Source organism: Populus alba, chromosome 17 (genome assembly GCF_005239225.2).
Source record: "Populus alba chromosome 17, ASM523922v2, whole genome shotgun sequence".
Classification (NCBI taxonomy): domain Eukaryota; kingdom Viridiplantae; phylum Streptophyta; class Magnoliopsida; order Malpighiales; family Salicaceae; genus Populus; species Populus alba.
The window spans coordinates 2,993,260-3,007,216 of NC_133300.1; the positions used below are offsets into that span (position 1 = coordinate 2,993,260).

A 13,957-nucleotide genomic window follows, 5' to 3' on the forward strand; every position below is an offset into this window, starting at 1 on the left:
TCAATATTAGATTAATTAGAAGTTGATATTTATAATTTATTTTGATTTATTTTTTATAGAGTTATCATGATCTTATAACTAGGATGAGAGATTTAACATGTTAACATTGGTTGATTCAATATCTCATCGTCTCAATATTTAAAAACAAATGTCAAAAAATCAACTTATTAATATTTTTTAAAAAATATCGATCAATATCTATTATATTTTAAGTTTATAATAATTATTTTTATTACAAAAGATGTTAGCATGAATATTTTTACTATATTAAAAAAATAATTCAATTAACCCGCAATGCATTCCAGATCAATAATGTATCAATCAAAATATAAATGACTTGATTAGAATATAATAAAAAAATAGTTTATTTATTAATATATACTTTCAATATAGTTTCAAATGAAAAAATAAACAGTGCTTTAATAACCATGGCTGCGTGCACAAAAAAATCAATTTGAGAATTATATATTTTATTTTTTTTAGCCATGCTATAAATAATGTAATGATGGATTAATCCAACTTAAAAAAGTTTATCCTAATTTTTTGATTAAAAAGGTATTTAACCACCAAATATTTCTTTTATTTTTATTAGATATGACATATAAAAAAAATCTAAACTATTTTTACTCAAATAATATTTTGAGGTTAGTGAAGGGTTCACATGAATTAATTTTTTTAAAACATCATTTATTGATGAATATATAAATTTTACAAGTTAATTTGCATTTTATAATTTATTTATGGTTTTAGTAAAAAAAATATATCATGTGATATTGTGATTTATTGAATGTTTTAATTTTTTAAGATATGATTTTATATGATTTTCAATAAATATTTTATATCATATAAAAAATCCTACAAAAAACAGAAAAAACAACTTAAATAATTCCAAAAGGATAAATATAAATATAAATATAAATATAAATCCACGTTTAATTAAAAACAAAAAATCAGTTAAAAAGGACCAAACTTACACAATCGCAAATTAAAAATCGAAAACGGCACCGTGTGCCTCCTACACTAAAACCCTACCATCCTACAGTAGCAGTAGCTTATTTCCTCCTCCCAAAACCCTAAAACCTAAAAAATCAGCACCATCACTTCACAACTCCAATCATGGCCAAAATCAGCAGCATCCACGAGCAATCACACAAGCCTCACCGCCTACGGCAAGCCGGCCCATCAAAGCAAACAAAGAAGAAGAAACAACAAGGAGGCGGAGAAGAAGAAAAGAAGCGAAACCCTAAGGTCTGCCCTTCTCTCTTTCTTTACTTTTCCCTAAAAGCTGTTTCCTTTATCTTATTTTGAAAAGTTTTTAGCTAAAGTTGAAATCTTTTTTTTAAGGCGTTTGGGTTTAAATCATCGGTGAAAGCGAAGAAATTGCAGTCAAGAACTGTAGAGAAAGAGCAGAGGAAGCTTCATGTGCCTACTATTGAAAGGAATTACGGTGAACCTCCTCCTTTTGTTGTTGTTGTGCACGGTCCACCTCAGGTATGGGAAGTTAGGGTTGTTTGAAATCGTGGAGAATTGAGAGAAGTTTTGTGACATTGTAATTGTTATGTGATTTTGGTGATTGTAAGGGCTTTAGGGCTTTGTGGAAAAAAAAGATTTATAATTGTTTGATTTGGAAACTGTATTTTTGTGATTTTTGGATTTACAAAGTGATGAAAAATTGTCTTTATTATGATTTTAACAATTGATTGTTGTTACATTTGGTGGTAGGTTGGGAAGTCTCTGTTGATAAAATGTCTTGTGAAGCATTATACAAAACATAATATCCAAGAGGTTCGAGGACCCATTACTATTGTATCAGGTTTGTCCTTTGTGAGTTCCATTTAGTATTAGTTGTGGTAGCAAAGGTGGGTTCGTTATTGGTGATTTAGTTTGGAGCTTACTGTAGTTTGTGTGAAATTTGTTAGGTAAGAAAAGGCGGGTTCAGTTTGTGGAGTGCCCAAATGACATCAATGGCATGATTGATGCTGCAAAGTTCGCTGATCTGGCTTTGCTTCTGATAGATGGAAGTTATGGTTTTGAAATGGTGAGATATCTAGATCATGATGTTTGATTCTTTTCATTGTCTTCCCCATTTGATACAATGGATCGCGAAAAGTTTTTGGGGGTGAAATGTTGTTCTTTTAACTGACAATTGGGTTTAATTTAGACATAAAACCTCTTGTTACATATTTTTGCAAGGCTCTATGAAGTATGTCATGTTCCTGTTCAATCAAGAATGAGAAATTTGATTTTGTATCCCATTGCAGGAGACTTTTGAATTTCTTAATATTTTGCAAGTTCATGGATTTCCAAAAATTATGGGAGTCCTTACTCATCTTGATCAGTTCAAGGATGTGAAGAAACTTAAAAAAACAAAACAACGACTCAAGCACCGTTTCTGGACTGAAATATATGATGGGGCAAAGTTGTTCTATTTGTCTGGTCTTATTCATGGCAAGTAAGTATCTCTGAGATGCTCATCGTTTAGGATCATACACTTATAGATATGTGGAACAACATATTCCCTGTGAATATTTCTTTTGAATTGATTGCATTCATCAACATTTCCTAATGAACAGGTATGTTAAACGAGAGATTCACAACCTTGCAAGATTTATTTCTGTTATGAAGTTCCATCCATTGTCTTGGCGAACTTCTCATCCCTATGTTTTGGCGGATCGTTTTGAAGATGTTACTCCTCCTGAAAGAGTGCGTGTGGACAATAAATGTGATAGAAATATCACACTTTATGGTTATCTACGTGGTTGTAATTTGAAGAGAGGCACCAAGGTATGTTTTCTCTACCATTTGAGTGTGAATTTTGCCTTCTGAAATTTGCAAGTACTTGAAATTTTATTGGAACTGAAAGTGAAAGCCATTTTTTTTTTTTTCATTTAGGAGTTGTCCTTTCATGCATTTCTTATGGGTTCAATTATCGGTCACATCTTGAGAAGTAATGTTGTTTGTGATTGACATACTTTTATTCTGTTAGTTCAACTACATTTTTATTATCTTCTTGTTGTAGAAATAGGGAGCTGCCTTTGCCTTGATTTTTCTCCTTAACTTTCACATTTGTGTTCTAAAGCACATTTTATGAAACAGGTGCATATTGCTGGTGTTGGAGATTACAATTTGGCTGGTGTTACAGCCTTGGCTGATCCTTGTCCTCTACCATCAGCTGCCAAAAAGAAAGGATTGCGTGACAAGGAAAAATTATTTTATGCACCCATGTCTGGCCTCGGGGATCTGGTATATGACAAGGATGCTGTCTACATAAACATAAATGACCACTTTGTCCAGTATTCAAATGTTGATAATAAAAATGACAGAATGACACACAAAGGTTTGTATATTGTTGTTGGTTGGAGCTATGTTTTATACTTGGAACTCATGAACACATTTGTCATATTTACTTTTAAACATTTGTATTTGTTTGTATCTTCCACTGCTAAAAGTATCTAGTTCCCTTCTTACCAGGGAAGGACCAAGATGTAGGCGAGTCTTTGGTGAAGTCACTGCAGAATACAAAATATTCTATTGATGAGAAGTTAGAAAAGAGCTTCATTAGTCTTTTCAGTCGGAATAATATCTCATCTGAAGCTCAGAATGATGCAAAAGACAATCACAGATCTGTCGATCGTTCATACAATCTAGAACCAAATGAATTAGATGAGGAAAGTGATGCTGAGGATCTTGATGGTTCTGAGTCTACAGACGAAGATGAAGCTGCTCAAAAAGATGCTGTAGTAAATGAAGAAAGTGATGGCTCTGATGAAGAGTATGGTGCTGCAGCCAAGCAGAAAGCTGATCCTCAAGATCGCATGAAAGAACAAGTTGAGTTTCATGGTGGAAGGCTAAGGAGAAAAGCAATGTTTGGAAACGACATTGATGATAAGGATCTCAAGGTAATCAATGCTGTTACTTATGTGTCTTTAAAGAACTATTTTCTGACAAGGAAAGGGACCATAAAGAAAGGAAAAGTGATTATAAAGAAAGATTATTTCAAAGCTATATTTAGATGTTTGATTCTTTCTTATACTTCTGCATCTGTCTTTGCATCTATGCTCTGTCCTTATGTCTGGGAGCCAGCATGAGTATGCTTAGGAAAATAGTATCGAAACTCATGTACTTGTGTGATGCTTCTTTATTGCCTGATAAATTGATCTATAGGTTATAGAGAGGTGCTCAGGTTTTTTTTTCCCTCAAAGCCCAAACCTGCTCTTGCACTTGGTTAGAGTGCTTTCTCTATGAAATGCACATTTTTATTTCAGTGGGCTTTTGATTGCCGCAGCAAGCTGTGAGGTTGAGCCTAGCTACTCTGAAATTGAGCAATAAATTGGATAGCTTTCAGAAATTGTTCATCTTTTGGTGTACATAGGACGTGATGTCCTCAATGTCATCTTGATGATGTGTTTAGAATTTCTTGTCACCTAAATATTTCAAGTTGCATTACCAGAATTTACTCTATCTCTGGAATACTAATTCTATTAATCACTTCAGGATTGTGATGAAGGGAGTGAAAGTGATGACGATGTAGGTGATCAATCATTGTCTGATTCAGAGTTTTCAGAGGAAGACAGAGATGGTAACTTCTGCTTACATAACTTGTGTATGTTGCATGATGCGTTTACATTTCAAACATGTTTTTGGGAACCATCTGTTTTCATGTATCCCTAAACATGATTCCACAAACTATGGTCCACTTTCTATCAAAATCTATTCAATGTATTTAGGATTGGTAATGGAAATGTGTGTTGGAAGATTAATAATCTGGTATTGTTAGGTTATTCAGTCAGATTTGCTTTCACTTCTGAAGATTTTCTTGAATTTCAAACTTATTTTTTTAACTGGTCTCCAGAAGAGGACATGGGAAATATATCAAAGTGGAAAGAGTCACTGGTGGATAGGACTTTTTCAAAACAGAATAACAATCTCATGCAACGTGTGTATGGGAAATCAGCATCCACTCCCATTAATGAAAAGCAGGATGGCAGTGAGGATGAGGAAAGCGACGATGAATTTTTTAAGCTAAAAGGAGAAGGAAATAAGGTTTGAAACACAATATAGAGAATGTGTCTTTTTAATAAAATTTGTTAATAAGTAAGGTATTCATGTTCTTATCAGCCCTTATTTTTCTTGTTGTCTATTTATTGCAGAAATTGAGAGAAGGATTTGATGTTGAAAATGTTGATGCTGATGAATGCTCGAAATTTACAAACTATTCAGATCTAAAAAACTGGAAAGATGAAGAGATATATGAAAGTATTCGTGATCGTTTTGTCACCGGTGATTGGTCAAAAGCTGCCCAAAGGAATAAGCTCCCCACAGCTAATGATGAAGATGATGAGGATTCTGTTTATGGAGATTTTGAGGATTTGGAAACTGGTGAAAAGCATGGGAACCATCAGAAAGAAGAATCTGGCAATGTTTCAATGCAGAAGGAAGATGAATTAGAAGAGCAGCGGAAGCTGAAAAAGCTTGCTCTCCGTGCAAGATTTGATGCGCAATATCCTTTTCAAGTCAAATTATCTCACTTACACTCGTCTATTTATCATAAATGGTTGACTATACTCGTTGATGATAATCTCCTTTTACTCCTATTTATATCCCTGCTCACTGTTGATGGACAACAACATGTGTATAATACCATTATAGCTTGTACTGGAATGAATCTTCTATATGTTATATTTGCAGTATGATTTGGAGATTGGCTTTTGTTACCTTAACATTTGTTTACATTTCATGGGAACGAATCACCAGATGAAGAAGTTGATGAGAAACACGGAGCCAAGTTTCACCGAGGTCAAGCCACTGAAAGTGGCTATATTGACAAGGTGAGTTTTGTGGCACATGCTAAAGTCAATTTTCTTGGTAGCAAAGGGTTGAAGAGGTAATTTATGGTTGCCTTTCATGCCTGATTCTTTCAGTTGAAGGAGGAGATTGAGATCCGCAAACAAAGGAATATAGCTGAACTCAATGATCTTGATGAGGAAACTCGTTTAGAAATAGAGGGTTTCCAAACAGGGACTTACCTAAGATTGGAGCTTCATGATGTTCCTTTCGAGATGGTTGAGCATTTTGACCCCTGCGATCCTATTCTGGTTGGAGGAATTGGACTTGGTGAGGAACATGTTGGATATATGCAGGTTAGAATCTCTGAATCATGTTTTTCGCCTTCCTACACCCTGTTATTTTGTGGGGTTATTTAATTGTTTTCAATAAACTAATTGGTGCTGCTATTTCAGCAGCAATAGATGCATATGCATTTCATACCATGGGAATTGATTTATGGGTATGGTCACCACCCCAGCAAAGGGTTCTATTTTATCTATCAGTTGGGGAATTTAATTAGAATGTGCGAATATAGAGGCATGAATGTTTTTCTCAAACTCCCAAAGCGAAAAAAGCTTAAGGTAAAGCTGAAGTTAGAATGAAATTAAAAATTGTTATCTGGCACCAGCTTCATGAACATATACATATATTTAAAATGTTATTCGCTTTCTCTGCATAAGTAAAAAATGTCAATGTTGCTACTCTTCCTGTAATCTCTTTCCAACTTAAACAAGCTCTGAATTATCTGTGTAAATCAGTTATAAAATCAGAATATGGTAAATTTGACATGTTGAACAAACAATAATGGGATCTAAATAAGATTGTTCATTTTCGAAATAGCCAGTGAAAGTGTACTTTCAGACTGATTTTCCAATTTGGTAAAAAATAGTGGTTCATGAAATGTTTTTGTTTCTTATTTCCAGGCCAGGTTAAAACGACATAGGTGGCATCGGAAGGTCCTGAAGACTAAAGACCCTGTAATTTTTTCTATTGGTTGGAGGCGTTACCAAACTACCCCAGTTTATGCCATTGAAGATCGCAATGGAAGGCATCGCATGCTCAAGTACACTCCAGAGCACATGCATTGTCTTGCCACATTCTGGGGCCCACTTGCACCTCCCAACACTGGAGTGGTTGCTGTTCAGAATTTAGCAAACAATCAGGTAATCATTCTTGATTTTTTTCACAAGTTTTCTGATCAAGAAAGGAATTGGATACTTGTCAACTGAACAGCTTTTGTTTTGTAGTAAGGGACAGCTTTACTGTTGATAAAGTTTAAGAAATTATTCTGTCTTTGAAGTTTCAAGAATATTGGTTGCTGGATGCTTTTCACCGATGTGAGAATGATAGCACTTGCATTGTTTTGCCATTGGATGCTGGTAGAATAATGTTTGGTTAGAGAAACACCATTAGATATATTTGATTGGCAGTGATTATGTGCTGAAATGGTATCTATATGACCAAATTTCTGGTTAAACATTCTAGTTAAAAAGCAACTTCAACTTTATTGTCTTTTGCAGAGATGGGAATGAATATGTCACCTTTGATGTTATGAATGAATTGATTTAACAGTTTACTTAAAAAAAGGGTGATTTGGTGGAGGGATAAGGCCACGCACCTAGCAGTCAAAATAGCAGCTCATGAATCTCTGAGCTGATCAAAATGCTATTGGAAAACGTCTTAATTTTCCTCGTTTTATAGCTTGACATGTAGGAATGAATGTGACATTCAAGATTCATAAATAAAATATTTTAATCTGGCAAAGCCATAATGTTTTTGGTCCATGTTTAAGGCTTTGAACTTTGTTTAGCAATATGGTTTAATGAGCATCTTTTCAAGCTGAGAGAATTGTTACACATGCATGCTGGTAAGGGACAATTGTTTTTACCATGGCAAAATGGAACCCTGTTCCTCTGGCTGCTTTAGGGGGTTGTTACCCCCTTGTTCTTTCCCTTTCCCTTTGTTTTTTTTTCATTTTTTTCCTGTCCTGACTACTTTTTTCTTGATTTTAGGCATCATTCCGAATCACAGCAACTGCAGTTGTGCTTGAGTTCAACCATGCAGCAAAGATGGTGAAGAAAGTCAAGCTGGTTGGTCATCCATGTAAAATTTTCAAGAAGACTGCACTTATTATGAATATGTTTACTTCAGATCTTGAAGTAGCTAGGTTTGAAGGTGCTGCTGTTCGAACTGTCAGTGGGATCCGAGGGCAGGTGAAAAAGGTAGGGCTGCTAGTGAAGAAACTTACATTCATTACTGTTATATTGTTTCATGTCCCTAATTGTACCTTTCATCTTTTACTATTGAAAAGCCTGTCTGAAGCTATCTCTAACTGCTTTTAAACTGACCAGGCTGCAAAAGATGAGATTGGCAACCAACCCACAAAGAAGGGAGGGGCACCAAGAGAAGGAATTGCCCGGTGCACCTTTGAGGACAGAATTTTGATGAGTGACATTGTTTTCCTGCGGGCATGGACTCAAGTTGAAGCTCCATGCTTTTATAACCCGCTGACTACTGCCTTGCAACCTCGTAATAAGACCTGGCAAGGGATGAAAACTGTGGCTGAATTGAGGAGGGAACACAATCTTCCCATTCCTGTCAATAAGGATTCACTCTACAAGGTAATCTATGATGGTGGACGTAGTCTGGGCCCCTAGTTGCTCCCCCCACCACCTTTCTTTCCTCCTGAAAATGCTGGAAATGGGATTTGTATTTTAATATTGTTAATAAACAATGTTTTATGTGTTTTAACAGCCAATTGAAAGGACGCCAAAGAAGTTCAACCCATTGGTAATTCCCAAGTCATTACAAGCAACTCTTCCATTTGAATCCAAACCCAAGGACATACCCAAGGGACGGGCCACACTTGAAAGGAGAAGAGCTGTTGTTATGGAGCCTGATGAACGTAAAGTTCATGCTCTTGTTCAACAACTTCGATTGATTACAAATGATAAGGTATGCACTTGAACAAGATCCTGAATTTCATAATGACTTGAATAAATGATGTTCAAGTCTTTGAAAATGAATATTGTGGAGTTCAATTGAAAGATTGTTTCTTAAGCGGTCAAAGTTACTGTTGCAATTGGCCAGTTTTTTTTTTTTTTTTTTTAAATGTTTTCTTGGACTTACTGGCCTGGCCTCAGAGTGAAGAAAATTATCTTTTCTTTCTAGACCTGCACTGATTACTTATATGTGGTGTTGCTTTAGAGTTTAAACTCGGCTGTCAGAAATGAGTATGAATCCCACAATAATTGCATTTATCATTATACTTGGAAATTAAAGAAGGGCAAGGTTATGAAGAAATACATACATACAAATTGCTAAGCCTCATCTGCAAACTAGTTCAGGCCTTCCATGGTTATGTTTCCTACCAAAATGAATGGAGAAATGGATATATGTTCCCGTACTGTAACTAGTTTGCATCATTCTAGCTCTAGCCTGCATGTTTATGTGCATTTTGTCCTATCTGTTCTCATTGCTGAGTGATTTTTAGTGTGGAAGTGCTAAATTCTCCAAAAAAATGTGGCATTACAGATGAGGAAGCGAAAGCTTAAGAAAGACCAGGAAAGAAACAAACTTGAAGCAGAGAAAGCCAAGGATGAGGAACTGTCTAGAAAGCGCAAGAGGGAAGAAAGAAGGGAAAGGTACCGGGTGCAAGAAAAGTTGAAGAAGAAAGCCAGGAGAAATTCAGATGCCTGAGGTTCTTGAACAACGGTGTTTCGATTTCCCATGGTCTTTCCATCCCCTGGGCACTGAAAATCAGGTGCACAGATTAGATCTCAGAGTGAGGAACTGAGTTCACTGTGTCGTTGACAAAATGATATACAAGCTCTCAATGTACCTTATCTAGTGATTGTTCAAGCCCCATCAACCTGAATCAATTTTTTCTGACCTATAAACTACTTCCAGCATTGGTTGCAAAATGCACCAGCAGCTTTGTCCTGGCGAATGCTGCAACAAGTTGCTGTTATGTGCGTTTTGAGTGTTGTATTGATGGTATTTGATATTTATGTGGGATTTGAATACACGGGGACGGTTGAAAAATTTTGTTGTAATTAGATACCTTTTGCATACAAAATTAATTAAATTGTTGACAAAGAAAGACATTCCAGTTGAGGTCCATCTCAAATTTTAGAGAGGCTGTTGCCTGGAATAATGAGTATACAAATTTTTGTTTTTGTTCTTTTATCAACTAAAACTCTTTTTGTTTTTTATATAAATGAACCAATCTATATAATTGAGTAAGTATTAAATATATCCATTTTAAATAATATTTATTATATTTATATATAATATCTAATTCTTTAATGTTTCCCTGTTAATAAAGTTTATATATATATATGGTTGAGTAATTTTGAAACATTTTACTTTTTAAAACTTTTGGAGTAACTTTTTTTAAAAATATTGTATTCTTGTACAATACAAGAGCAATTTAGGAACGGAAAATATACTTAGATAACATATAGAGAATTAAAAACAATTAGTAGGGATAATTTGAAAACTTTTTCAATTAAATTAGAGATGAAAGTGAGTATTTATAGGTGGGGTTTCTTTGTATATAGATATATATAATAAATTAAAAAATATAAATATAAAATTTTAAATTAAATTTAAGTTAAGTTTCATGTTAGATTTAACAATATATATATCCATTACCAACTGGGTAAGGTTTCATTATCAATTTGAGTAAGATAATTATAAAAAGAAATTTATCCATTCGAGTTGATTTAGATTGGTATTCATTATAATTAAATTAAATTATCATTCCTAAATTAAAGTATAAATTGGCTTATTTATCACTTTTTATTTTTGTAAAAAATAGTTGTTTTGTATTGATATTTTAAATAGTTGAAAACTAAATTTTAATCGATATTTATCAACATCAGAAATTAACCAAATTTTATTCTTTATTCTTTATTATTATTATTATTATTATTATTATTATGTTTGTCTTTCTCAAAAGATGAAAAAAAGTATTTTTGACTGACTAACAAAATGCGTTCAAAGGCAGTCAAAACTTTACTATTTCTTAAACAAAAAGAAATACTAGTTTAATACATTATAAATTAATCTTTTGGAAAATAAATTATACAGTCCATATAGTTTCATAATTAATTAATTTGTCCATATATTTTTAAATATATTTGTAAATTGATCGTTTTTACCCATTTCATGTTATTTTAATTTATTTTATTTTTAATAAGAACCAAAAAAATAAAAAAAGTAAAAAGATAATATGGAAATATTAATATGAAAATAATATATTTTTTTCGAAAAAAATTTATTATATTAAACATGGTTACAATAGAACAGGGATGAATCAATCACGTTTAAGACTAAAGGGATTATATAGTTTATGTCACAAAACTAGATGGACTAATTTTATAACTTACTCTACGACCAACCGCTTCTGTTGCCTATAAAGCCAAGCCATCGCCCGCCAAATTCGACCACTAATATCTTTCACTTTCCAAAGAAATTCAAAGCACTCTCTCTATCTCTGCTCTGTGATCTTTTCTTCTTGTCTAAGGTTTGCTTTTCTTTAGGGTTTTCTTGTTATTGTTAGGTTTGCTTTTCTTTTCTCTGTTTGCTTATTATTATTGCTGTTGATTTCTTGCAAAGTAAGAGGGCGGGAGTGCTTTTCAAAAAAATCTGATTTTTTTTTTAATTTTGAATTAATATATTTTTAATATTTTTAAATTATTAAAAATAATTTTTAAAAAATAAAAAAATATTATTAGTATATTTTTCTGAATGAAAATTACCTTGGTTTCACTCCATATCCCCCAGTTATGCAGCTTAATTTGGTGAATCTGAGCGCTACAAACATGCCTTTGAATTCACAGGCTCAAGTAGCCTCTTGCTATTCTGATTTGCTAATCACTTTGGTTGGCAATGGAATAGTTTCTTTGGTTAGCCATGAAGTCCAAAGCAATAGTGCAAATAGTTGCAAATTCAATTGTGCACCAAAGTTGCTGGAAACCAGTAACCAACTTGTGGCTAATGGATGTCCTGGTTTGAGAAATTCACTCATGGGTTCCTTGATTAAAAAGGAAGATGATTTTAGGGGTGTTGTTGTATTTGATGCAAACCAACTTAAGGTGAGGCATGAATCTGTGATTAGATCCTTGTATGCTGATATGCCAAGACAATGCTCCACATGTGGAATCAGATTCAAGTTCCAAGAAGATCATAGCAAGCATATGGATTGGCATATAGGTCATAAACGAGGAGAGCTTCAAATACGGGAGACTCATCTAGGCCATAAGGAAAAGCATCTCAATAGATGGCAGCAGCTCAAAAAATCTTCATTCGTGCAAATGGATTTCCATAGTTGCCTTCAAGTATCAACACATCTTCAAATGGACCTGGTTCCTCCAATCCTGAATAACATGTAAAATACCGGCTAGGTGCTCCAGTTGATCTAGATTCTCAGCCTTGAATAAAGAATTTTTGGCTGCACAATCCTTTGAAGATCTGTTCTAGAAAGCTGCGTGAAATCAATGTCGACCAAACCTTTTTCCAGATTAGGCCAGATTGAAGAAGGGGAAGCTCTCTCATGTTTATCAAATCACCATGAGTTCTGTTTGCTTCAACTAAAAAATCGCTAGCTACAATGTAGAACAAGTTTACATGAAAGGATATCAGTGATGGAGCATATAGGATTACAAATAACTAAAAATGGTGATGAAGAAAAATCAAGTACAACGTGAAGTCCAGCGAAGATGATGACAAGACCATCTGAAATCATTTTATTACATCTTTTTTTTTTTTTTTTCCCGTTTCCCCTGAACTAGTAAAGCAGGGCTCAACATCTATTTTGGCATATATCTAGCAAGAAAATTTGATCATGGCACAATCTTGTGTCTGCGGCGAGGAATTTCTCGTCTAACATACATTTTCTTGATCTCATCCAGTGGCCGGCTGGACCCATCAGGCAAGCTCACATACTTCCAGCCACCACCACCACGCCTCCCTTTTCCCCCAGTTTCTCCACTTTGAACTTCCAACCCTCGGAAGGACGCCGCTGCTATACTTGTGGCATTTCACTTGTCCTGCCATCTGCACAAAGGAAAACCATATATCATCTGGATAATCTGCATGGATTTAATGAAACTTTTAGTTGCTTTCCAACACAAAATTGAATAACATGCTTGCAATTTGATGAGCAGGCATACGGAAAGGAATAAATCCAATGGATTGCCTATGCCAATCCTTAAAGCTAACACAAAAGCTGATGCCATTTGCATCCGTGATTGGTTTGGATGAGTCAAAATAGCACTGCATTAGGGAAAATAGATTCATCCTATCCCTAAAGATTCCTTGGTGGCTCTTCTACCATGCTGCTTGCTGCAGGAATCTCTCTCTCTCTGTCTCTCTGATATAAGTGGACAAACCGCTCTCCCTGATATTTGCTTTGTCAACAAGACCAAACTATCTAAAGTTTCTGAAAATCCTTAGTCTCAAAGATTAGACAGCAGCTAAAAATGATAAATGATGAAATCAACAGGGATACGAGTCCATAAACTTCCCAAGTGATAGCTATTCTTTTACCAATGCCATATTGCTTTTCAGTTACCACCTTCTCTAGTAAGCGTGACTTCCATTTCCAATTTCATACCCAGAGGCCAGAGTACATCAGACCTCGCTCTCACCCCAATCTACACGTGCACACACATGCATGCATAACAGACATTTGTTGTGCAGTTCTACCTTTTTTTTTTCCTGATTAAAAGCAAGAAGCATATGGGATAAACTTCCATTTTGTTGAAGTTCATTTTCTGAACATATCTTGATGAAGCTTCTCATCCTCCTTGGATATCTCATAGTGGACTCCATCTAGATCTTTGATGGTACCATAACAGCCCTCTGGCATCACTTTGAAATCAGGCTTATAGGGAAGCTATATGGAAGTCTCGGTCATGAGAATTGAAAACTATGCAAAAGAATAGTTAGACTTCTATGACCCATACAAGTCTATTGCTTTGGCAGGCATGGTTTGTTTGATACCTGACATGCTTCCATACATTCAGTCCAAATAACATATCTGTACCTTGATCACTGCCTGTGGGTGTATAATGTCAACTATACTACGAATGAGAATGGTTACTTATATACAAAGCAAACACAG

General features: G+C 34.6%; 1 protein-coding gene across 1 annotated transcript; it reads left to right on the plus strand.

Moving 5' to 3' along the window:
* The first annotated feature begins 1,020 nt into the window (after window positions 1-1,020).
* On the plus strand, window positions 1,021-9,940 carry LOC118027859 (uncharacterized). Its single transcript, XM_035031347.2, has 18 exons — window positions 1,021-1,248; window positions 1,345-1,491; window positions 1,723-1,813; window positions 1,920-2,038; window positions 2,262-2,452; window positions 2,574-2,784; window positions 3,097-3,337; window positions 3,472-3,899; window positions 4,495-4,579; window positions 4,853-5,043; window positions 5,151-5,500; window positions 5,732-5,828; window positions 5,922-6,140; window positions 6,750-6,989; window positions 7,839-8,048; window positions 8,178-8,447; window positions 8,581-8,781; window positions 9,361-9,940. The coding sequence occupies exons 1-18, from the start codon at window positions 1,117-1,119 to the stop codon at window positions 9,523-9,525; spliced, it is 3,588 nt and encodes a 1,195-aa protein (XP_034887238.1). The 5' UTR covers window positions 1,021-1,116; the 3' UTR covers window positions 9,526-9,940.
* Window positions 9,941-13,957: the final 4,017 nt, after the last annotated feature.